Source organism: Rhipicephalus microplus, chromosome 1, assembly GCF_043290135.1.
Source record: "Rhipicephalus microplus isolate Deutch F79 chromosome 1, USDA_Rmic, whole genome shotgun sequence".
Lineage (NCBI taxonomy): Eukaryota > Metazoa > Arthropoda > Arachnida > Ixodida > Ixodidae > Rhipicephalus > Rhipicephalus microplus.
The window spans coordinates 249,103,561-249,129,565 of NC_134700.1; the positions used below are offsets into that span (position 1 = coordinate 249,103,561).

General features: G+C 45.8%; 2 protein-coding genes across 4 annotated transcripts in view; one reads left to right on the forward strand and one right to left on the reverse strand.

The window, feature by feature from the left end:
• The first annotated feature begins 9,221 nt into the window (after nucleotides 1-9,221).
• Nucleotides 9,222-11,813, forward strand: LOC142767176 (uncharacterized). Its single transcript, XM_075868399.1, has 3 exons — nucleotides 9,222-9,246; nucleotides 9,534-10,389; nucleotides 11,670-11,813. The coding sequence occupies exons 1-2, from the start codon at nucleotides 9,222-9,224 to the stop codon at nucleotides 10,385-10,387; spliced, it is 879 nt and encodes a 292-aa protein (XP_075724514.1). The 3' UTR covers nucleotides 10,388-10,389; nucleotides 11,670-11,813.
• Nucleotides 11,814-16,430: 4,617 nt separating this feature from the next.
• LOC119185959 (uncharacterized) overlaps nucleotides 16,431-26,005 on the reverse strand; it is a 201,406-nt gene continuing 191,831 nt past the window's right edge. For 2 of the 3 annotated variants that reach the window (XM_075892876.1, XM_075892871.1), the window contains exons 2-4: nucleotides 23,865-24,184; nucleotides 21,160-21,265; nucleotides 16,439-17,679 (exon numbers count right to left, since the gene is read on the reverse strand). In XM_075892876.1, coding sequence (XP_075748991.1) covers nucleotides 17,489-17,679; nucleotides 21,160-21,265; nucleotides 23,865-24,026 — 459 coding nt within the window. In that variant the 5' untranslated portion in view covers nucleotides 24,027-24,184 and the 3' untranslated portion in view covers nucleotides 16,439-17,488. Of the gene's footprint in view, nucleotides 17,680-21,159; nucleotides 21,266-23,864; nucleotides 24,185-26,005 lie in introns of all 3 variants that reach the window. The other variant, XM_075892879.1, reaches the window with a different exon arrangement.

Here is a 26,005-nt window from a genome sequence, read left to right on the forward strand (position 1 = left end):
ATCTGAAACAGAAGTTGCGGTTTGTATCATATCTGATGAAAGCACATGTGCTATCTACTTGCATGATTGCCTCGTGCGTACTCCTGGCCCTCACCTTTTCTAACCCTTTCCACCTTAGACTATAACTACCAACGCAGAATAAACGATGGGTTTCACTTTTTTCTCGACAACCCAGCTGTCTAGTCTGTTCATTCCACACGCGAATGAAACATGGTGTCAGAAGTGGGCAACGTATAAGCAACGACATGGATCACCTGAGGCCGCCTGAAGCGCTACGTTTGACAGCTGATGGAGGAAGGAACTGGACGCGGTTCCATCAGCTGTTCGAATTTTTTTCTGCAAGCGACGGCATGCCAAGCTAATCCGAGGTCGGAAGCAGCGAGAACGGCCCTGCTCCTCAGCGTTGCGGGGGAGGAAGCCTTGAACGTTTTCAACGATTTTGTGTTCAGCGGAGAAGAAAACAAGGAGGATTTCAGCACCGTAATTGCCAAACTCAAAGACCACTGCCTGGAGCAACAAAATGAAATGCACGAGCGATACGTGTTCCATTCCCGCAGTCAAGGTGAGGCGGAGCCCTTTGAGCAGTTTCTACGTGAGCTTGAAAGACAAGCGCAGCACTGCAACTTCGGGACCATGGCGGATAACATGGTGCGATACCAAATTGTTTTTGGAACAAACTCGCCAAGGCTTCGAGAAAAGATGCTCAGGGACAAAAACTTGACCTTGGAAAAAGTAATCATCCTTTGCAAGGCGGCGGAAACATCAGCTCGTCAAAATGAATTTCGGCAGAAAACAAAGGAAGAACTCGATATGAACACTGTCACAGCCAGTAAGAGCACCCCTAGAGGGTCCAGGAACGACCTAAAATGCAATCGTTGCAACCGAAGGCATGCCTACAGATGCTGCCCGGCATACGGAAAAGTATGTTACTCGTGTAATGGCCGCAACCACTTCGCGTCTTGTTGCAGTGAGAAAGGGCGCGTGTATGAAGTGCAACATCAGAGCGACGACTTCGAAGTACTGAATGTCGCCAGCAGCTGCGCAAGCAGAAAACGGGACTGGCGTGTGAACGCACGCATTGGCGGCAAGTACATCCCCTTTAAGGTGGACACAGGATCGCAGGCCAATGTTCTGCCACTTTCAATGTTTCGCAAGCTCAAGACGACAACCCTGATGCCCAGTAGCGCAGTTCTGAGATATGGTGGCAACACGATCAAGCACATCGGCAAGTTTTCAGCGCTTATCGAGATTGGTGGTCGCAAGGCATGCGCAGAATTTTTCGTAGTAAAGAAGGACCACAGCACTGTCTTAGGATTGGACACCAGCGAGAAGCTTGGAATCGTACAGCGGGCTGTTGACAGCGTGACGACGAACGACACCGAAGAAATTGTCAAGGAGTTTCCACGTTTTTTCCACGGAACAGGATGCGCCCCAAGTGAATACAAGATTGAGCTGCACAGGGATGCCGTGCCAGTCGTCCAGCCAGCTCGGAGGGTTCCCCTGTCCCTGCGTGAGCCTCTACGTACTGAACTGGACAGAATGGAAAAGGAGGGCATCATACAGAAGGTCAGCAGCCCCACAGATTGGGTAAGCCCCCTTGTCATTGTACTAAAGAAAGACGGCCAATTGCGGGTCTGCATGGACCCTAGACGCATCAAAGAAAACATCAAGAGGGAACACTACCAAATGCCGCGCCGAGAGGATATTGAAGCAGACTTAGCAGGCGCGAAGTTCTTTTCGCGGCTCGACGCAAATGCGGGATTTCATGAAATCGCAATTAGACGAGCAATCGTCGAAGATATGCACATTCGTGACGCCTTTCGGCCGGTATCGCTTTCTTCATCTACCGTTCGGTAGAGCGTCGGCGAGCGAAGTGTTTCAAAAGACCCTTAACGAGTTTTTGATGGTCTTGCCGATGTACGCGTGTACGTAGACGATGTGTTAGTTTGGGGAGGGACCAGGGCTGAGCATGATGAGAGGCTGCGCAGAGCATTAGAAACAGATGAAAAAGCAGGCCTTACCTTCAATGCGTCCAGATGTCGCTTCGGTCAACAAGAAGTGCTCTTTTTGGGTGACATCATTAGCGACAAGGGTATTAGGCCGAATCCTGATCTTGTTGACGGTCTTTTGAAAATGCCAAGACCTCAGGACAAATTGGCTGTTCAAAGGCTTCTGGGAGGAGTTAACTATTTCAGCAAGTACCTACCAGCTCTCTCACAGCGTACGTGTACTTTACGTTCTCTCATGAAACATGGTGCCATCTTTGATTGGACACCAAACCACTAAAGCGAATGGCAAGCTATATGCCGGGATTTAAGTAATGCCCCAGTGCTTGCTATATTTGATCCAAATCGGGAGACAAAAATAACTGCAGATGCCTCTCAAACTTGGGTCGGCGCGGCACTTCTGCAACGTCATGGAGACTGCTGGCAGCTCGTAGCCTATGCGTCGAGAGCTTTAACAGAAACGGAGCAAAGGTATTCCCAGATTGAAAAAGAGGCTTTGGCTGCAATTTTCGGTTGTGAAAAATTCAATAATTTTGTTTATGGCCGCACCATCACCTTCGAGACTGATCACAGTCCGCTGATAGACATATCAAAGAAAGGCATAAGCGATATGCCACCCAGAGTGCAACGATTTTTCTTGAGATTGATAAAATATGATTACACGCTGACGTACATTCCTGGTAAACAGATGGCCCTTGCTGATGCTGTCCCGATCACCTGTTCCTGGAATCAAGGGAGCTGCAGGCACGAGTGACGTCGAGATCCATGCCGTCATGGTCGTATCAGCACTCGTAAGTGAAACGACAGCTAGAAAACTTGCACAGGAAACAGCTCTCGATCCATATCTTGGCACAGTGCTAAGAAAGCTTGCTAAGGGAGAGCCTGTCGAGTGCCCCCTGAAACCGGTGGCCGCCGAGCTATCCGTAGTAAACGGCATACTATTGAAAGGCACTAAAGTGGTGATACCAACAAGCATGCATAGCGACATGTTGAAACGGATCCACGCAGGCCATCTTGGCCAGGTAAAGTTTAAAGCTTGGGCAAGACAAATGGTTTACTGGCTGAATATAAACTCGGAAATTCAGTCCTTTATCGAAAGATGTCCAACTTGCAAGACATACGCTTATAAGCAGCCATCGGAGCCTTTAATAATGCAACCAACGCCTACTCAGCCATGGTACCGTATCGGTGTCGATCTCTTTCAGTACTCGGGAAAACATTATTTGTGCGCCTATGACTTGATGTCCAATTTCCCTGAGGTGGAGCTACTGCCTGATACAACAGCCAGTACTGTCATCGATAGACTGAGTGCAATATTTTCAAGGTACGGCATACCAGCCGAGGTTTCTACTGATAATGGCCCACAGTTTAGCAGCCAAGAGTTCATTATTTTCACAAAGCGTTACGACTTTAAGCATGTGAAATCAAGCCCGCAGTACCCGCAATCGAATGGGCTCGCAGAAAAGGGTGTACAAGTTGTAAAACGCATCCTAAAGAAAACAAAAGCTGCAGGAGAGTGTTTCTGGCTGGGCTTGTTGAATTACGGGGCGAGTCCTGTTGAAGATGGCCGGTCTCCGAGCGAACTCTTGCAAGGAAGGTGGCTGCGCACACCATTGCCGGACTTCAATCCAGTGTCAGCAACGCTCGTCAAGAAACACCAGCAGAGAAGTCATCTTGGGTGCACCCTACCTGGCCTCTGCGACAATTACGTGGTTCGCTTGAATGGGACACCATGGGCAACAAAAGCCAAAGTGATCGGATCAGCCAGCCCACGGTCCTTCTACGTACGCACAGAGAACACCGTGCTGAGGTGCGACCGTCGGCACCTTCTGGCAACGAAGGTAGGTAGGTAGGTAATCAACTTATTGATTCACGAAGGAATCATTTGAGGGGGGGTGTGGTTGGGGAAGTGGAATCAGGATGACGACGAGCCCTCGGGCCGCTCTAGGTGGCCGGACACTGCTGTGCTTCGGCGACCCTTCTGGCCCAGCTCACTGTCCGGAGCTGTAAACCCGGTTGCGAGCTGCGCAGAGCAGCCTCCCATCGCCTCTGGTGTTCTGACCCTTGCCACGGAGGCTTGGGTTTGTTTGGACAGTTCAAAAATATGTGCCAGAAGTCTGCTTTGGTGCTAGGACATAAGTTGCAATGAGGCGAGGTTTCGCCATGTGTAAAAAGGGAGAGAAGAAAAGGAGTCGTTACTGTGGCCGTTTGAAGTCTGCGCCACAAAGCCTGGTCACTTCTGGAGAGAGATTTATGTGGCGGGGGATACGTTAGGCGGGAATTTCGGTAAAATAGCGTGATATCGTGATAGCTGAGGAGTCGATCCCTGGCACTTCGAAGCGAAGGCAGGTCGCTGTGAGCCCGGTTGGCGAGTGCTCGGGCTTGGGTGTGAGCGGCCGTGTTGCCTGGGTGTCCACAGTGCGCAGGGACCCAGAGGAGGGTGATGAGGCGATCAGGTGGAAGAGATGATTCAATAATTTTAGCAGCCGGAGAATGAATTCGGAAAGTGGTGAAATTACGAATTGCAGTTTTCTGAATCAGAAAAAATATACTCAGCGGAGGAAAGAACAATGGCTAAAGCAATTACCGCCTCCTCTGCTTCCAGGGATTCTGTCGAATTTGGAAGGGATGCACTAGCGACCAGTTTTTGAAATCCATGTACGACGGCTACCGCGAAAGCTCAATGATCTACATATTCGGCCACGTCTACATAGACTGCGGGAGAATTAGGAGGGAAGCGCTTCTGAAGGGACTTGACTCGAGCTTCCCGTCGTGCCCGATTATGTTCTGCGTGAGTATTTTTGGGAAGTGGCGGGATTAATAGGTTGCTGCTAACAGTGACGGGAACTGCGTGCGTGGCCGTGGTGTGACCATGAACGTTGATTCCAATTCGGCGCAGGAGTACCTGTCCTGTTTCTGTGAGTGATAGTCTTTAATATTGGCTGAAAAGATGCGCCTCTACAAGCTCTCCCAGAGTGTTGTGCACCCCAAGTTGAAGTAGTTTATCCGTGGCTGTTGATTTAGGGAGATGGAGCGCAGTTTTATAGGCATTACGAATGAGTCTGTTAAGTTGCTCGATCTCCGTAAGTGAGAGATAGAGGTAGGGGATGGAATAGGTAATTCTGCATAGGCAAAAGGCCTGTATGAGGCGGCGTGTGTCTGCTTCCCTCATGCAGCGATGACGATTGGATATGCGCTTAATGAGGGAAGCTTGGCAACGAAGGAACCATATAGTGTTGGTTCATCAGACGATGAAGATTGTGCCAACAACCACATCCCATTTCAAGGTGAGGCGTCATCGACCACCGCAGCCTCGCCCGCGGAAGCTCAGCAGCCGTCGCCTCAACCACTGAGATGCAGTCGACGACAGACGCGGCCGCCAGAGCGTCTGGGTTATGACCAGCAGTTCCAGCAGACAAGCCAGTGGCATTAATTTCGTCAACTGTTTGGAAGGAGGATGTATTATATCTGATGAAAGCACATGTGCTATTGCCTCGTGCGTACTCCTGGCCCTCACCTTTTCTAACCCTTTCCACTTTCAACTATAACTACCAGCGCAGAATAAACGATGGGGTTCACTTGTTTCTCGACAACCCAGCTGTCCAGTCTGTTCATTCCACACGCGAATGAAACACGGTTAGGCAAGTCAATCCTGAAGTGTTTGGACGAATTTCTTCTTCACTGGCTGTGGACTCAGTAGCTGGTGTCTATAACAAACAACTGGGGGATCTTTTTTTTTTCAGCGTGTCGCGCACTACAGCATTTTTGAGACCATAAAGACGTCATACCATGAACACAACATTGATCTCATGAATGATGTTTGCGCATTTGATTTCCACTTTGTTAATAACTATGTCTCGACGCTTGCTTTGTGAACAGCAGCGTTTCGAGCATCGCGTTTTGCTCCTTCGCCGTGGTCACTCTGGTGGGCGTCTTCTGGGGCGACATCATTCACGGCGTCGTCCACACAGAAGGTGCTGTGAACGCTATGCTGAATCATGTTGCTGCGCTTTATCTTCCACGCACTGAGCTATAACTTCCCCAGCAAAAAAAAAAAAAGTTCGCGATCGAATCTGTCTAGGCCATGTCTGTGCAGCAGCAGTAGTGAAAGCCCACAGAAAACCAGTAGCGGGTACACGTCAATGATCGAGTAGACAACTTACGTGATCTTGCTTTGACCCATCGAGTGTAAGCGCGCGAATTTCAAATCTAGAGGCGAATTCACGACATTTCGTGATCTCGCTAGCCAATCAAGTGCTTTGCTCACCGCATGTGATCTCGCTAGCCAGTCGTGTATACTCATGCGCGTAAAAGTTTTCGCGCCGTAGACGCTGCTGCGTTGCAAGCTCGCGATGCAGAGGCCAAGCGGCAGCGGAGAGCTGACTACTCCGACTGTGAGCTCGCGAAGCCGAGGCAATACGGCAACTAATGGTTACCGCCGGCACTGAGGAAGAGATGCCGCCAGGGTAATTCATCACGCATATGCAGTTTCGCTTCAACACAACCTTTATGAAGTAGATAGGTGGTAGTTCATATAGGCTTTCGAGGTGACTGTTCATGGGCATGCAAGCCAATTTTCTTAGTTTTAAGGCACGGAAGCGACGTTTCACGTCACGTTCGCGTAGATGTCACGCGAGGTGTGGGAAGCGCCATCATGGAGGAAGGAAAGTAACTAGAAAGTAAAGTCCCACGGCTACGCTAGCTTCGGCAAGTCAACCTGCTCTGACACCATCCCTCATGTGAGGTTAGTGCGCGTAGTCTTTCGGGCAGAATTTAATCAGCGCAGTGCCCGCTACAGATGCAACTAAAGCCAGCCGACGAGCAGTGGCATCTGCCTGTCGCGTGTCTGTGTAGAGACATTCCTGCCTTCAGTTTTCATGACTGGGCCTCAAGATTGCAACGGGACGGTCTTTCATGGTGTCTTTCCTTGCTTCATGAGCACCGTGCAAGCAAAAAAACATCACGGCCATGGGGACATCACTGCATGTCATTATGCACATGAAACCTGCTCCCTATCAGTGCAATCGATCAAGTGAGAGCCTATGCATATTACCAATATTAGCTTAAAGCTTTGAGAGCTTCCATCAAATGCATGAAGTGCATACGTCTCACTTAGCTGGAAGAAAGATTTCTTGTGTGTGATTGATTATGGTAGCAAACGTTTGGAGAAAGATGTTCCGTACGGGATATTGTGTTTACCTTTCATGGCCCTAAAGGGCTTGCCTGATTTTCAGGACAGGAGTGACGGCTGTGCCGACTAACCGAAACAAAAAGTACTTGAAAGGTAACGGTGGGTCTGATTTTTGATGCACACTAAGCAGATGAATTTCATTTTTTCTTGGCCACAAGACAGAATAGATTGTTAATGGTTTGTCCTTCCCTTCAGCTAGTGCTCAGGAAGAAGTCCTGAGGGGCCTCGACGACTCGGACTACGCTGTCCCCAACTGTAAGCAAACACGGATACCTGTGCGTCTGTAGTATATATGCACAAACTCTTGCGGCCAACATTTTCTAAAGCGTAGAAAGTGTAGAGCTTTCCGAGCTTTGCGTGAGGTAGAGTGTTCCAAATGGCAATCGACGAGCACTCACGGTATGATTGGACAATAGTCTTGCCGTGCTTGAGTATTCTGTCCCGACAGCTGAGACCATTTTTACGTAACAATCGTATGCTTTTAAGAGGGGACTCGATTGCACTTGACCAACATTTTTGCTGTGATAAATCGCCAAATAAGAGCGTCGGTGCAATAAATGTCTTGCCTTTGTGGACCTGCCTTTGTGAGCGCCTTGATGTAGACGAGCCCTCTTATGGAAACAATAATTATTAGCGAAAATTCTTGTTCACACATTTCGCATCACTTGAGGCCTTCATCTTAAGCCAAACCATGGCTAGGTAGTATCGTTATACAAGAGTATCGCGATAATATTTCAGAGACACTTTCGAGTATCTGTATTGCTGTATCCAGACACTTTGCAGATATATATTTGTATCTCAGCAGTGAAATACTTCTACGATGTATTGCCCGTATCGCGATACTATCCAGGGGATGGCTATCTCGTTACTTCTTTTTTTTTTGAAAATGAGCTGAGGCGTGTTTACAATGAAAAAAAAACATTCTGCTTTGATGGTTGGCAGTCCGCGGCGAGATATGCAACCATCGTTTCCACATTTCTGCTGAGGGCGAAACTGGCTTTGCTACCCGCATCCCATTGTGCACCTTCAGGCAGAAGTGGAATTTGTTTGAATGATCGCCTGTTTTAGCTTGCCAACAGTGTTATGCAGCCATTTTGAGTTCCTGCAGCAGCGATATTTTCTTGTGAGGAGCATTGTATTCGGCACGATGGGCGCCAACCAACAGCGTTGTTTCTAAAATGTGTTCCCTCATGCCAATTGAACAAGCAGTGCTTTTGTTCTGTTTTTTCTGTTTTTTTTTTGCAGCGCTCATTTAAAAAACCAGAGCTCATCGCGGAAGACACAAACCACCCAAAGAATTTGTTGTGTGCTACCGTGTGCCAACAGCGATACTTCTTTTTCTAAAGCATTTATGGAAGACGCCGGTTTGGCCACAAGGTGATTGGAAGGAGGTCTTTGTGCGTTTCCTGTCACAATGCTTGTTTTGTTCCTTCCTCTTTCTGATTTTTCTATATTTATGCGAAACACTAAAACTTAAACTGGAAGTAAGCGCTAGTCATTATTGTTTATTTGTTCCCCTCCTGCTCCATGCTAGACCACTTTAGCGAAACTGCAAACCAACTAGCCTGAACCGGGTATACTAAGCATACATAGAAGTTCATTGAAGTGAGCGCCACCATTACAGCAGCAGCAAGGAATTCAGGAGTCTTATTTTCTTTTTTTTAGTCATAGGCATGCACGTTGACCGCTCTGAATAAAAGCATACCCTTTCTCAACTCGTCTATTCAAAGTTCTAGCATTTCGCTTGAACTTTGCTACTTCTAGCATAGCCAATACTGTTGCCGCCAAGTATCTCGATTTTGGTGTGCAATGCGTTTGACTGTTGCTCTCATACAGCATTTTTATTGTAACTTGTATCTGTAAATATGTCGTCATTTACAATTACGTGCACTGTAATACTCCATTTTAATGCCTTAGTGGCTCTCAAAGTATGGTGATAAAATAATGAATAAATTTATTTGCAAGTTTCAATGCACTGCGCATGTTAAATATTATGCTGCACGTAACAAATGTCTGTACGGAATATGACTGTCCCCAAAATAGAAAAAAGTATTTCAGTATCTCTATTGGTGTATCTTTATTCCGGAATACTCTTTCGTCTTTTTGCAGAAGTATGTTTTAAATATCCTGTTACGTAAATTACAAATGTATACGAATATCTGTATTTTAGGCTTCCAAATCGTATATTTCGATATGTATATTCCGGAATACTTTTTCGGGTATCTCTGCCCAGCCCTGCCCTGAACTTCTGCCTTGTTTGGTTGTGTTAATTGCCAAAATTTATAACTTTAACTGGTACCCAAACTACAGATCGCACACTTGCTCCTATTGTGCAGTGGTGTTTCTCACGGAGCGATCCAGGCGTCACCGGTTGCGAACGCCCGTCGTGGTTCTGAGACGGCACCAGCCACACAATGCATCGCAGAAGCCTTCAGTGCTGACTCGGCGCCCGAACCGAACGCGGACCTTCCGGCCTAGGCGGCGCACCAAGCCCACGCGCAAACCCGTGTTCCAATGGCGCTCCAAAGTCCTCTTGAGCCCCGAGGCGACGTTCGTGACCGACAACACTGGCAGGCCACCGTCGTCCGTCGAGGAGGGGTCCGCTTCGCCGTCTCTGCTGCCTCCCGAGGTGACCTCTGGAAAGAACAACAATGGCGGGGACGAGAACGCCCTGTTTCCTGGCGATGACGTCGGCGACGGCTCGCGAGAGACCGACTCTCGAAGCGGGCGAGGTGGGCTTCTGGACCCTCACGTGACCATCGGAGACGCTTCTGACAACGACACTTCGTTGGTCGGCAACAAAACCAAGGTCACCCACTTTGCTGGACACGTGGTGAACAGCAATGACACGTGGCATGACAACTCGACTGGCGTAGGAGCGCCGCAAGATTCGTCGCGTGAATCTTCGGCCGACGAATATGAGGATGACCGCAGTGACACCGACGGCGCAGAGGAGGACGTCTCTTCAAACGCCTTGCTGAGCGAGGACGAGAAGCGGGCAGCAAAGAACGCTGTTAATCCCGAAGGGCGAAATGACTCGTCGCATCTCGCTCCGGTCGGCGAAGGGACAAGAAATGATACTTTAGCGATGAACGTGACAACGCTAAATGTGAATTTCGAAACGAATATGTCTGAGGTGGTGGCTCTGGAAGAAGTCGATAACGGCACCGAAACAGACTATCACGACTAACGGTATGCGTTAAAGAGCACTTATTCTTTCCCGTGTTCACTTCATCATCGTCCATTGATGGAGTTTTGTATACCGTAATGTGGAATCATTCTTCCTATGTGTATTGCCGTTACCATTCATTAAACGTTTTTCCCCTTCCTTCTATTTACTTCAGATTTTCGCAGCTATTGCACAGCCTCTCAGTCAATTTGGTGGAGCTCGGGGAATACATCCGCCGTTTTGACGAAACCATTTCCATGATCTCCTATATGTCATCATCAGAATTACGGGACATTTGCACGTAGCGTCCTTTATATAGTCTGGCGGCTTGCCGTAACTTAATGGGAAGTGGGCCAAAAGAGAATCATGTCTGACAAAAAATGCTGCTTATCAAAAGTGACTCCCGGTTCTACACAGCACGGAAACATTCTGTTAAATTTATAGTGTTGCACTACACCCTGCATGGCTTCCCAGGGCGCATATATTTTCAATTGACTTTGTTCAAGCGTGTGTCTTGGGAAGCCACAAGCTTTAAATTTTTTTACCTGTTTCCCATTCAGTTATAACAGCACGCTGTTGCTGCCGCCGTGACATAGTACCACGTGCACACGCCCCAAATCCCGGGAATGTATAACGACTTTTCTTTGTTCAGTTTGATTTGTTTGTTTTCTTGTACTAGTTGGCGCACATGCGAAAGGTTTTGAAACTAACTCTACAACAACTAGAAGTGCAACACAAATGCAATTTTCGCCCACAAAGGAAGAACCTACAGCTTCCTGCTTCAGCTCACTTTCTTGAAATGTTTCGCTTGACTCTGTCGTTAATTAAAGCGTTTGTCTAGGTAAGGAAAAGATTTGTCGAATCCCACGAACGATGGGAATGACTGATATGCGAAGCACGCACGAGAAAGTTTGCTATGTCACCCTTATGAAGTGATCGTAACGTTACCAGGCAGACAAATGTTCTCATCTGTAAACGCATGCAGACATTTTATACGCACTGACATATATATAAAGCATGCAAATGTGAGAACTTGTTCATACTTGAGTAATGATGCCGCCATTAACGTGCGCATCAGTGGCGTAAGTGGCGTATCCAGACATTTTTCTAGGCTTCGGCCGTACTCTATGTATGTTAATGCGGGCGTTTTATGTGTACATGTCATCACTAGAATACGCAAGCAATATTGAAAATATTCGGGAAGAGTTTGAAACCACCCTCTCTCTCTCTTGGCTACGCCCTTGTCTGTGGGCCTCTGTCACTAAATGTTCGAACTCCACTCGGCAATTTATTTGTATTGCAGTGGCCGCCAACGAATCAACCGAAGAAGACGCCGGAGTCCTCTCCTAACCCGTCCTCACCTCGCCTGCTCAACTACTTCACAACAGGGGGAAAGGGAAGGAGAGAAGAGTGAAGAGACAAGAATAAAGCTTGTTTACAGTTTGTATTCATGCCGTTCGGTTGTCTTTCTTCACCACGCGTGCACGCATTCGTACACAAATTTAAATGTACGGGCTGTCACGTAATTTTTGAAACTGAGCAAAAGTAATTATGAGAACAACACTGCGGGTGTGCCGTATAGGTCATAACATTATGATGGGCCTTATTTTTTTTTGTACATAAATAGAGGACTCGCACTACAGCGGCATGGCAACGTTAGACCCGGGGTTGCCATGCCACCAAGTTGCCACAAAGTGAATTTCGATAAAACTTCAGAATATATTAAAATTTTAAAGGCTTTATTGAATCTAGCTGAAAATGTGGTTGATAACGGGATTCGAACTACTGACCATCCGGTTTAGAAACGAACATTTTACCTCTCAGCAACTACCACGTGGTGATATTCAACCTGCTATGTTAGGCAGATCTTCGTCTTGTAGATCTTTCGAAACTGATAACCGCATATGTCCTTAAATGAATCATAAAAAACTTCGCCTGAATTGGTAAATTTATGCAACTATAGTGGTTCCGACATTTAAACGAGTCATTTAACTTTATCTATGGGCTACAATAACGCACAGCCCTAGTCGTATGTTAGTTTCATAACTGGAAGGTCACTGCTTCGAATCCCGCTGTTGTCTTCATTTGCAACATGAATTAGTTAGACGCTCTAAAATTTTATTTTCTGTAGTTTTATTTTCTGAAGATAGTGGATCCCTCTGCCTTTGAAACAGGTGACCTCTAGCGATACTGTTTATCGAATCCGGTCCCTCTCACAGTGGAAGCAGATGCTCATACGTATTTTCCGACCTTAATGTTGCCTGGTACGTTTGATTTCTTGCAATACATGTCAAAAGACATCCGGAAAAGCAGAAGCTCTTATCAGGCATGATAAGGCTCAACTTTTGTCTGACGTCACTGCTCGAAGCGATGCACCCAGCATGCGTATTTTCCGAGCTAAATGTTTCCTGGTAAGTTGTCATTCCGGCAATAGTTATCGAAAAGCGGTCGAAAAAGTTCAGGCCCTTATCACCCATGATAAGCCTCAATTTTGTCTGACGTCACAGCTCGAAGCGATGTACCTGGCATGCGTATTTTTTGAAATGAATGTTTCCTGGTAAGTTGGCTTTTCCGCAATATATGTCGAAAAGCCGTCGAAAACACATTAGGAAACGCACTAGGGAAAACGCACTAAGGTGCATTGATTCCAGCTGTGACGTCAGACAAAAGTTGAGGCTTATCACGGGTGATAAGAGCCTGAACTTTTTCGACGGCTTTTTGACAATTATTGCGGGAAAGCCAGCTTACTAGAAAACATTTAGTTCGGAAAATACGCATGCTGGGTGCATCGCTTTGAGCTGTGACGTCAGAGAAAAGTTTTGGCTTATCATGGGTGATAAGGGCCTAAACTTTTTTGACTGCTTTTCGACATTTATTTCGAAAAAGCCAACTTACCAGGAAACATTTAGTTTGCAAAATACGCATGCTGGTTACATCGCTTCGAGCTTTGACATCATGGCTTATCATAGGTGATAAGGGCCTCAACGTTTTCGATTGCTTTTTGACACTTATTGCGGGAAAGCCAACCTTTCATGAAACATTTATCTAGGAAAATACGCGTGCTGGGTACATGGCTTCGAGCTATGACGTCAGACAAAAAGTTGAGCCTTATCATGAGTGATAAGGGCCTCAACTTTTTCAATTGCGTTTCGGCATTTATTGCGGGAGATCCAACTTACCAAAAAACATTTATCCCGGAAAATACGCATGCTGGGTGCATCGCTTCGAGCTTTGACGTCAAACAAAATTTGGGGCTTATCATGAGTGATAAGAGCCTCAACTTTTCCGACTGCTTTTTTTAATGTATTGCGGGAAAGCCAACTTACTTTGGAAAATACGCATGCTGGGTACATCGCTTCGAGCTGTGACGTCAGGCAAAAGTTGAGCCTTATCATGGGTAATAAAGACGTCAAGTTTTTCAACTGCTTTTCAACATGTACTGCAGGAAAGCAACCAAACCAGGCAACATTAGCTCGGAAACTACATATGAGCGTCTGTTTGCACTGTGGGAGGTACCGGGTTCGATAAACAGTGCCGCTAGAGGTCACCTGTTTCATAGGCAGAGGGATCCACTATCTTCAGAAAATAGTAATACAGAAAATAGAATTTTAAAGCCTCTAACGAATTCATGTTGCAAATATAGAATACAGTGGGATTTTAATCAGTGACCTTACGGTTATGAAACGAACATGCGACTAGGGCTGCGACTTATTTTAGCTCATAGTTGAAATTCATTCAAATGACTCGTTTTTATAACTGCTCCATAGTGCAAGTCATAATTTTAAAAAAAGGACTTTCACAGCATTTCACATCGTAACCCACATGGTCTTGTGACTTTCTTTTTTTAACATTATCTGCGCCGTGATTCGAACCAGCGTGGTTTCAGTTTGAACATGAACATCCTACGGACACGGCTATTGCCACGGACTAGACATCTAGGTTTAAAGGTTGGTCTGTACATCACGCAGCACATTCTTCAATACTAAACACTGGATATCTGTGTCGGAGTCTTAGTGCACACGAAGTTTTCTGACCTCCTCGCACCCTCAATCAATTCTATTCAAATATAACAAGACTTTCAGAAATTGAAAAAAATAGAAATGACGAAGCCTACACTAGCGGTGTAATGCTTAAAAACCAACGAGGATGGTTGGCCTTATGAGCTTAACCTGGCCTTCTTGGCTGATGCTAGGTCTTTCGTTGGCTCGAAACAAAGTTGAGTTGAACTGCAGATTGTCACAGACCTTGCTTTTAGTCGGGGGGCATAGCTGACAAAAAAATTAAAAATTTCAAAGGCTTACCTTTGTGATCCGACATGCCCCTTCGATCAGTTTTATTAAAATGGGACAAAATATTCAGAAATCGAAAAACATATATTTTTTTTCCAAAGTCTATATATAGGCTATACTTTTTGGTAAGAAGTGCAGCGCACCCTATCAATTTGATTGAAATGGAATGAAAATTTCTGAAACCGCTAGCTTACGCATCAGTTAGACAAGTGCCAAATGAAATTATACATGGGGTTTATTTTGTTACTTTTTAAATAAGCTTCAGTTGTAACGTCCGCGCCTATATGTTTTATCTGTATCCTTATCTTCCGCTCAAATGACTCATGTAAATCACTTTAGAAGTATACATAATATAAATTATATTGTGGGCAGCAGAATACTTTCATGATAATTCCTTAATGAACATGCCCCAGGTAAGCCCCATCGTCGTTGTCCACTGATGCTGGATGTTATCATGAATATTCAGTGCACGCATCGAGGCCATCTACGCAACGCCATACGCTCAAAGACAGAATATAAGGATTAAGCCGCCTTGCAACACTTTGGCTGAGAGCACGCCAGGACTGCTACTCCTACCGGGAGCGAGGCAACACGACAAGTCGCATCAGAATGTAGCGCCAATCATGCAGTAAGTCCTGCGCATGGTGACAGCAGCGGGCGATTCTTTCATAGCGTCAGACTTGTCACCGCTAGAGACCGGGAGGCCCATCTACGGCATCGGAGACGAGCAGCACTTCCGACTCTACGACCAGCAACGAGGCGAGTGTCGACGACGGCATTGGTGGATCGGTTTTACTGCAGATGCCGCAATCAAGCACCGACGAAACGCCTCGAATACCGGAACGAAATGCTTCTTTTATTGCGCCCGTCGGGTTCTTCAGATTCTCGGGGGCTCTCGGAAGAAAGAACTCTGATAGTGGACACCATGGCGGCGCATCCCCGTCCAGCACAGAAGATAACGAACATGACGTCGGTAGAAGCACGCGTTCGGTGGGTGTCACTTCGTCCTCTTAAACGGCGATGGCGGGAGACCCAAGACCTCAACGCCCTCGCATCTCCGGACCGCACAAACCAAGTGGCCCGAGCAGAACGTGGCTCCTTCTGCTCTCGATGTCTGTCACGTTTTTCTTCTGCTTTTGGCTGATCTACCCATTCTACGACTTGGATGCCGATGAGCCCATGGAGCTGAACACCACACACTCCGAGTTTATAAAATACGGCGCTGTGGAAACGAACGAAGCACAGGCACTGCTAGAAGATGAGGCTCCGCTGTAGCGCTAATTGCGCTGAATGAAGTAGAAATGCTATTAGGTTGACGTTGGTAACGCTAATAAGTGTATAATTATTATGTAAACTGTGTTTAGTATAGCATCTGTTAGAAGCAGAACGTCACCATGTATTACTTGCGTCGATATTATGCAAGCTGCTGCTTTTACAGTTGTCTGATGAATGACGAAGTGGCACATACTTATTTTTTCACTTAAAGCGTCTGTCTGCACAACGTCCAGAGTGGGCGATGGTCATCAGATGTACAGTACATTCATTTGAGCTATGCTCATGGTTCCCATCTATTATAAAATCTATGGCTTAATTGTTTTTTTTTATTTCGCCGATTGGCTTTTGTACAAAGACTGGACAAACACAGCAATAAGACCAATTGTTTGCACTCGATTCGATGGCAAAACCTATGAGTGCGTTAACATTGGTCAAGTTCAACAAACTCTTTAATATGATTATCGTTCTCTTTAGTGCTCCTATTGATTACATATGCGTTAAGCATCTCATGTCCACGATGCACAATCCATTATTGTAATGTGCCTGTACTACGAGAGAACGCAATGCACAGTTTACGTGTGCATATTCGATGACAATTGCGAAAACCTTTGCAATATTCGTGTATACAACGAACCTTTTTTCCGTCATGGTAGGCGGCATGATTATTCTGGACGGGGTTTCTGATTTCATAATAGACCTCCTCATCTGGCAAAACTTGTCATCATCATCATCACAATCAGTTGCGGTAAAGATGAGACCAGTAGGAGTCGTAGCAATGAGTGATTCCACATGGCTGCATCTTGAAAACCCGAGATACAAGATGCAGCAATATGGAAACCCAATACTGTTCGGATAATAGAGCAAGTGGAAAATTTAAAACACGGTAACATGGCGATGAGCTCGTGATCGCATACGTGAAGCGAATAAAAATAAATGCAAATCAGCAGCACGTTACGCAGCACCTACGGCGAATTTATTACACAATAAGATCTGCAGTCAAAAACATGACCTTGTAACAGAACGAATTGAAAGCCTTTTATTGGGCACTCATGCGATGAAGCCATATTCAGAACACCAACAAAGTGCTATCAATACATTGATTTGTGCTGCTTCAGCAGTCAATATTTGTAAATAAACTCTGTGTGGGGGAGGCAAAGCTTCGAAGAGTGGACTCGCCTTCAACTCTGCTTGTTCACTGCCAGCGCATCGTGAACCTCTGTTAACAATTTTTTTTTCATCACAAGCTTCGATCCTACTTTGACTCCAACCTCTATTTAAAATTTAAGGCATATCGATGCCACTTGCGAATACACTACACAAGCTACCACTAAAATATTCATGACAAATTATGTTTGCGTCCTCGGTATACTTAACAAATCGCTACTTGATTATCGACGAAAGATCAATGAATCACAAGGTGACATCAAAACAATGGCTAAAGTAATTCTTTTTTTGTCCATATTTTTCAGTTCAAGTTATAAATTTTTAATTATGGCGATCGTCTACCATCTATCTCGCTGAGTAGCATAACCAACTTGGACAAGTACTAATCGCACGATTACATCAGAACACACCATTGATATCGCTCTATAAGCTTTGCAGCGAATTGAAAACAGGGCAGCCACGCGGTTTTCTTCCTACACTGAAATCTCCAGAGCTTGCACTTGACGTGCGGGTTCATCGGCGTCCTCCGAAGGCACTGGCAGGCGTCGCCAAAGCCATCGCTGTTCGGCAAAAAAAATGTGGACTCTGCAACAGACACAACACAGATACAACAACAATAAAAAACAACGGCAGATCCCACTTATTCTGGGAATCGATGTCATGTGAAGCAGTAGGCAAGTAGTCGTCGATATAGCGTTTTCTTATTGCTTTGAGTCAAGAGTTGGAGAGTTGGGCGAACCTTTGTGCAGTTTGAGTAGTTGTGCGTTTGTCATGGGCAGGCCCATAGGGAGAAACTTTTTGAAGGGGGAGGTGCCTTTTATTCAAGGTCTTCATCATCATCACCATCATCACCACCACCATCATCATCATCAGCATCATCATCAGCATCATCATCATAATCATCATCATCATCATAATCATCATCATCATCATCAACCTGACTACGTCCACTGCATGACAAAGCCCTCTCTCATGTTCCGACAATTAACTCGGACCTGTGCTTGCTGCTGCAAATTTATACCAGCAAACTCCTTAATCTCATCTGCCCACCTAACCTTCTGTCTCCTCCTAACCCGCTTTCCTTCTCTGGGAATCCAGTTAGTTACCCTTAATGATTAGCGGTTATCCTGTTTCGCGCTACATGCCCTGGCCCATGTCTATGTCTACTTCTTGATTTCAACTACGATATCCTTAACCCCCGTCTGTTCTCTAATCCACTCTGCTCTCTCCTCGTCCCTTAAGGTTATACCTACCATTTTTCTTTCCATTGCTCGCTGCGTCGTCCTCACTTTCAAGCTGAACCCTCTTTGTAAGTATCCATGTTCCTGCTGCGTAGCTAAGTACCGGCAGGATACAGCTGTTATATACCTTCCTCTTGAGGGATAGTGACAATCTACATGTCATAATAGAGTGCTTGCCAAATGCGCTCCACCCCATTCTTATTCTTCTAGTTACTTCAATCTTGTGGTTCGGCTGCGCGGTTATTACCTGCCCTAAGAAGACAGTCTTTTACAACTTCAAGTGGACTATTATCTATCTCAAAGCGCTGCTCTCTTCCGAGGTTGTTGTACATTACTTTCGTTTTCTGTAGATTAATTTTAAGACCCACCTATCTGCTCTCCTTGCCTAACTCCATAATCATGAGTTGCAATTCGTCCCCTGAGTTACTCAGCAATGCAATGTCATCGGCGAACCACAGGTTCAAGGAACTTTCCATTATTGAAGGTCGTCACATCGATAAATGCGAAATGCGGTTATTTGAAGAAGCAATAGTTTGAGGGTAAAGCAGGCCCATAAAATCCCTCTCCCTCTCCCCCTTTATCTATGACATTGGCCACGGGCACGTAGACTTCAGTGACGCCCTTAAGTACCCAATCGTACGCCGTAACACCGGTAGTCACATTCATAGGTCGGTGAACTCACTCACAGGTCGTCAATCGCACTCACTCAAACTCAGATAGAGCCGTGAGTCTGAGCCTGAGCGAGTCCCGGGGAGAAATGTTTCGGTGAGTTTGAGTTGGAGTGAGTTTAGTTCAGGAAACTTTTGCCGAGTCCGTGTCCGAATGAGCCTAAAGCACAAGATCTATTTCTTGCGTGAGTCAGCGATTTCTACTTTTTTTCTGTGGATCTGTAGTCATATCTACTCATCCTCACCATTACTGTGAGCCTTACCTGAATTGAGGTCCATACTCATGTCTACTCGCACGTATTTTGAAGCAGTGGCTTACATACACCATGTCGTTATTTATCGACCTGAGGCAAGAATCAAGCAGCAAAGGGCCTTGACCCCCCCCCCCCCGCCTTCTCTTCCAAGAAAGTTCTTTGTATGTTTTGTTATCTTTTTCAAGAAAAGAGACCTCACTGGTTTACGAGTACTCGTAACTCGTATTCGAAGGAGACGTTTTATCTCTAGATTGACCCTCGGAAAATTTTTAAATTGAAAGAAAAATTCCTAGATTAGATCTTTAAAGTCATTTTTCATGGTAATTGGTTCTTAACAAAATGTACGTTTTGTGGCCAAGTTCCTTTGAATCTCTTTGAAAGCAACAATCACCATTAACCATCATGTAAGGACTTTTTTTCTACACGTTTATGAAGTTGCATATAATGTGCTTGCAAATGGCACCTGTTCCCACCAAGGCACATTTGTACGCCAATTTCGCTTTGCCCATGCACGCATTAAAGGCAGAGATGTGATCACTTCGCCAAACTGCAAGTCTGTAGCGGCTTGTACTTGCAGGTTGACAGCGGGTGGTGTATTTTCCACATTTGCAATCACTGTTGCAATATTTTCAGTCGATCTAAGTGGGCGCTCTACTGCTGGCCGACAGCTGAGCCTTGAACTTTCAGTCAGCTTTCAGATTGGCTAAATCTATTCGTTCCTTTTTCACTCTCATGTGAAGGGCTTGCCAGAAATATTTAAACACTACAACAGTCATGTTGTCTCTCTTCATTGCATGCATCATTTCCGCAATATCGAGCCCGCACCACCTTACTTAATCTTCAGTCTATAGTTTCGGTCTGTTCTATAATATTCCTGGTTATTTCACATGAAGACATTGCTCGGTGAAATCACCCATTGAGCGTAATCTTGACAAGTGATCATGTGCACTACAAGACAAAATTGATCATTGTTTCACAGCGCAGAAGTCACTCAGGGAGTTCATGATATGCACGTGCTTAACGTATACGAATACGAAGTTTAATTTCCCCATTATTCACACTATAATAACCTCACGTTACAAAACTGCTATCCACTTCACAAGGTTCAATACTGTCTTGATTAGGCAAGAAACATGAAATAGCCTAAATTATCATTTTTTTCAAATCCTTTCTAGTTGCAAGAGCGTGAACACATAGTAATGCTTTTAATTAAACCGCGCATTGTCACTTTTCAAAACCCCTACAAAAATCTCTAGATTCAACAAAGAACATGCCAGATTGTTTAGGGAGGTTAAAATTTCCTAGATCTATAGGGCTAAATCCTTAAAGTTGTCATCACTGGACGTCAGTTGCCAGTTGACACTCTTTCCTTTCACTTATTCTTGCCCGGTGGTGTGCGTCGTCTAATTTTCTTGCGAAGCCCAAGGATCCCCCGATTTGAAGTCACTTTTTATGATTACTCCTTGTGTCTGTTAATTACATTACTACGAGGTACATGTGCCTACTTAAGACGTAGGAATATTATTATCGATCTTGCTCTTTATCTTAATCCGGTTTTTAACATTGCTAGCAATGCGTTAGGCCAGTATTAACCACATAATTTTGAGCGGGATCATGACGCACGAGACATATATCTGGAGGAACTATCAGCCGGGTACTAAAGGACTATTCAGGTAAAACATTTCTTGGCTTCATCCGCTGTTAGCTTCATGTATGGTAAAGACTAACGATATCGGGCCACAGTCGCTGCTTTGCTCGTTCGGTAATGCATGATTGTCATTGGATTTGCTGATCACTGCCAACTATTAGCAGCCTCTGGTAATGCAGTGTGGTCATATGGGGATACTAGTAGGATATGGGTCTTCTAATGGTTTCGGTTGGCACGTCGTGCCAAGAACTCACGTGGCTTGCTTAGGATCGAACAGCGTGGCGCCTGAAGCGCTGTTCGACGTGTGCGAACTTCGCTCACCAGGCTGCGCTGCAAGTTTCCCACAGGCAAGTCGCGGACCTGTCAAAGCAAACGACCAAAACCAAGTTAACGTTCATTCAAGCTCAGCTGTACTTATGCGTGGATATGTGTACGCTGTAGAGACTGATTTAGCCACGTTACGAAGTATCGAATGAAAGTAAATATACTTGCCGCTTCCTAAAACACACTTCGTTACTCTTCACTCATCAACCAGGAAGAGGAAGAATTCGATGAAATCGAGGTGCTTCAACTGAAAGAATTTGTTCGAATGAAAACCAGAGGGCTGCACAACTCCGTAAAAACAAGTCGTAATCGTCGCATACGCTAAACATTCACAGTATGTTGCGTTGAAGGCCTTATACTTTTGGCTTATTAAATGCGAATGAATTTCTTGGTCGGGCTATGTCAGGCGTCCGTCGGGATCCGTTCACCGCCCTCTCCCATAGCAACAGCTGCGGGCGGGCGCGCTTATCCTCGTCGCTCCTAGCAACCGGAGCCCCCACCTCCTTGACTTAAACCTGACTTGACACCGCCTCGATGCAGTACGTTTAGAACGAGTTTGTAGCGTTTGTGCTGCCAGCGTTTGTGTAGCGCTTTTTTTTAACCGTGCACCTTAGCTAAAGCTGGAAATGCACACCACGTTTTTCGCGACAGAAAAACACCATGTGCGGCGAACGGCGCTATTGGCTGCAAGGTGTGAGAAAAAAAAAAGAAACATTCTTCAAGCGCTGGGTTCTCACGTGCAAAATGCCGTTATGAACGCTACGCGATGAAGTCGCATTTCCTCACGATTCCCTTCGGGGAAGTGGGGGCTTTTTTTTTTTTTTTTGTTTCTTGGCTTTCACATGCATGTGCACTAGCTACCTTCTATAGACACTTTCACTGTTTACAAACACAGGCCCTTAACGACATCCGGTTTTGCCCACCTATGTCCCTAAATAGGATCGGTAGGCCAGAAAAGCGTTAAAGAAGAGGCCGCTGATTTCTTATTTCGCAAAATATATTGAAATAAAAATTATTTTGAGCGACATAAGAATACAAGAGATTGCCTTGAACATTACACACGTTCTTTTTATGTGAAAAACTTAATAAGAGACTTTCCTTACCTTTGAAAAAAATGTGAAAACATCTTTACAGTTTCGAAGTTACGAGCTGAAATGAGGTGACCGGAAGTTTTTGGGGGGGCACAACGCTTGCAATATTGAAGACGTCTATAATCCTGGCTCCTACTGAAGTGCGTGGTCTCGTTCTCGTTTAACCACTAGCTGTTGCTAAGAGCGCCAACGCTACAGTAGGTAACATTCCTAACACAGGAGGTATAAACTAACGAGGGTGCACGAGGGGGGGGGGCATCTGGCCAGGGCAAAAGTAACACAGGTCATGCTATTTCTCAAATAATTATATACCGACAAGCAGACAGTAGTTAATATGCTTGAGAAGAATCACCCAAGCTTTTCGTTAGATGAGTGGCACTGATTGGCCATTTCGCACATATACCGAATACCACACATGGTTGACTGGCTTTTATGTTTGACCGTTCTATCGCAAGTGCTTATTTGTGAGTACGATACAATGTCTAACGAACGAAAAGCGTTGCGAGTTCGATGCTAGGTCTCCGTTTATGTGATAGAAAACAACAAAAGAAGACAAAGCGCCTCATCTCTGGTGCATTTGAAAAGGTGAATCAAAGACAAGAAACACCTTAATTCTTCTCACTCAACTGCACAGGGCAACTCCGGTGATTTTTCGACCATGTCAAGGTTATGGTGTTTTTATGTTCCTGAAACACTCTTGTCACGAGCTTAATAGCTGAAATGCTCAGAAAAATTGAAAATAATTTTTAATAGGCAAACATGTTCAATACTGAAGCCGAAACCCAACTAAGCGCCCTGTCTGCGTATGACGTACTATTTGGTAGAGCCGGAGGCCGTATACTGGTTCCACCGGCGCGGAGTATGAAAACTGTGAAAGCCAGTCCAGCGAACCACCGGCGAAACACCACAGAGGAAGAAAGAAAGCATTCCCGTGCTATAACCGTGCCAAACACCGCCGCCATTGCCTTGTGGAAGGCACAATAAACGCTGTAGCGGCCAAAGTAGCGATGCCATCGGCTGCGTCACTTCCATTGACATGCCAAACACGACGTCACACAGACAGCGTTGCCAATAATTCTGGCAAGTGAGGTGCGCTTTTCGAGGCGATCTTTAAAATTCATTTGGAAGCGAGCAGTGCATCACTCAAACCTGTGATTTGGCATAAAGGCCGAAAATGTGCAAAGAAAACGTACCTAGCGAATTTCATTGAGATTCATTGACCTCGAAAAATTGTCGGAGTTGGCCATCGATACCCCTCCTCACATACAAGAGCTTTCTGCACCCAACCTGGTTTTTCATTGCCTCAGGAATCGGAGTCACTGAAAGCTTTTCGCATTTTTTGTGGATTTGTAAGGCCTCAGGTATCGATTCACCTTTTACCAAGCGACGATGTTAGGAAGACGTCACCAAGTAAAGTTATATTGTGACGTCGTCACGTGTTGTTTTTTATCACTCGTGTTGACGCCGCCAACGGTCAGGCTTTCGCAATCAATTATGTACCTAAGCCTTTCGATTCGAAAGAATGCCATTCTGCTCCCCCTCACCTTGTCCTGCGCCCTGGGCGCGTCCTTGGAGTTGAGCCTGACAACGTCTTCCGGGGAGACAGCCAGCAGGTCGTTCATCTTGCTGAGCGAGGCGTGCAGCTGCAAAACGTTGTGCTCCTTGATGAACACGTCATGGTACATGCCGGGGAAAGCGAATGGCATCGCATCCTCGGTGACCCGAAGGCAGAGGCGCCACCATGCACGGAAGCGGGTCCAGCAGTCGGCCCAGGAGAGTGGCCACCGAGTCCTCACTGTTCGGGGGCGGCAGCGGCTAAAACATCAGCAGCGCCTTCAGAGCCAGGTAGTTCACGATGGTGCGCCTGTGCGGAGAAAGCGACTCAGGACCGTTTACGTTAACGTTCACCAAGAGCGCTGATTGATTGATTTGATTGATTTGTGGGGTTTAACGTCCCAAAACCGCCATTTGATTATGAGAGACGCCGTAGTGGAGGGCTCCGGAAATTTTGACCACCTGGGGTTCTTTAACGTGCACCCAAATTTGACACCAACAGCGCTGCCAAAGCCACCGCGAAGGTCTAGTGGTCACGGTGCTCGACTGCGGACCTGAAGGTTGCGGGATCGTATCCCGGCCGCAACTGCCACAATTCTATAAAGGCAAAATGCTAAGAGCCCATGTGCTTAAAGTTAGGCGTACGCTAAACAACTACAGCTGGTGGAAATTTCCCGAGCCCTTCACTATGATGTCTGTCATAATCATATCACGGTTCGGAGACGTAAACTCTTAGAATGCTTGCCAGCTGTGGTGTGCAGAGTGCGCGTGCACTATCGATAGATTGATCGACACCGAGATTATGTGAATCGAAGGGAAGGCAGATATCAGAGGTAGATTTCACCGCCATGCGCCATTACGGTCTGGGACGAGGCCCCCATAACCTAAAAGTTGGACACGCTAGGTGATGATACTTCAGAGTTCGATAATTTATGGTTGATGAAGCTCACACAAGACGATGGCGAAGAATTAAAACAGCACAGGACAGGCACTGACACGAAACAAGCTTATTTAGAAATACAAATATATATCCCGTGCGTAAATGTGAGTACATCATCGCTAAAAAGCCCCGAGCTCAGAAATCTAGATAAATACTGATGTCATAATTCGCAAATAATGCTTAGGTGCGTAAATTTTGTGTCACTGACCGAAACTGACGACCGGCTGACAAACTTACCAGCTTTCCTTTTAATGTGGTACATGCCGATCGAACGCGAACGGCATCGCATCATAGGCTTAACAAAACACGTCATTACCCAAGCCTGCGAAAATATGAGCTGACTTTCTAAGACCGATGTAATACAGGCTGAGCTAGTGAACGGACCACCAGAACAAACAAGTGCACGGTGATGCCGTAAACTTAGCGAGTGGTACACGGTTTGAAGAACGTTGCGAAACGACATGCTGTTGAAGTATAGCTAGCTTGCGTACATACGCGTAAAAGCTCAAAAAAACTTTGACAAGTAAACCAAATGCATTAAAGGTCTTCGTGTTAGCTGCGGAATAAATCCCACTTCACAATATCTAGATTAAAAATAGGTCCTTGTGTATCCGGTACCATTATGACGCAGCAAAGCTTACGTAGGCCACAGCGAAAGATGCGTAAACATTAGTCATAGGGAACACGAACGTGCATTGTCAGATACTAAGCCGTTCTCTCTCACATTCATCGATATGAATGTGCAAAAGGTATTATCAACATTTTTTTTGCATTTTATATAAAAGCCATGCTTTATGATATTGGTTTTCACTTCATGGTGTCTACTTGCGCTGATACGCTCTCATACACTTCTCAGCAGTATTTTTTGCGACATTATAACGAAGCCTAACAACATTTTGATTGACTGATTGATTGACTGATTGATTGATTGATTGATATGTGGGTTCAACGTCCCAAAACCACTATATGATTATGAGAGACGCCGTAGTGGAGGGCTCCGGAAATTTCGACCACCTGGGGTTCTTTAACGTGCACCCAAATCTGAGTACACGGGCCTACAACATTTCCGCCTCCATCGGAAATGCAGCCGCCGCAGCCGGGATTCAAACCCGCGACCTGCGGGTGAGCAGCCGAGTACCTTAGTTACTAGACCACCGCGGCGGGGCCTGACAACATTTTCGCGCCACCCGC

Bases quoted from the DNA above. Each gene is read 5' to 3' on its own strand.
- LOC142767176 (XM_075868399.1), top strand. From the start codon at position 9,222: ATGACTGTCCCCAAAATAGAAAAAA. The intron at 9,247-9,533 runs GTATTTCAGTAT...CCTATTGTGCAG, and splicing joins TGTCCCCAAAATAGAAAAAA to TGGTGTTTCTCACGGAGCGA.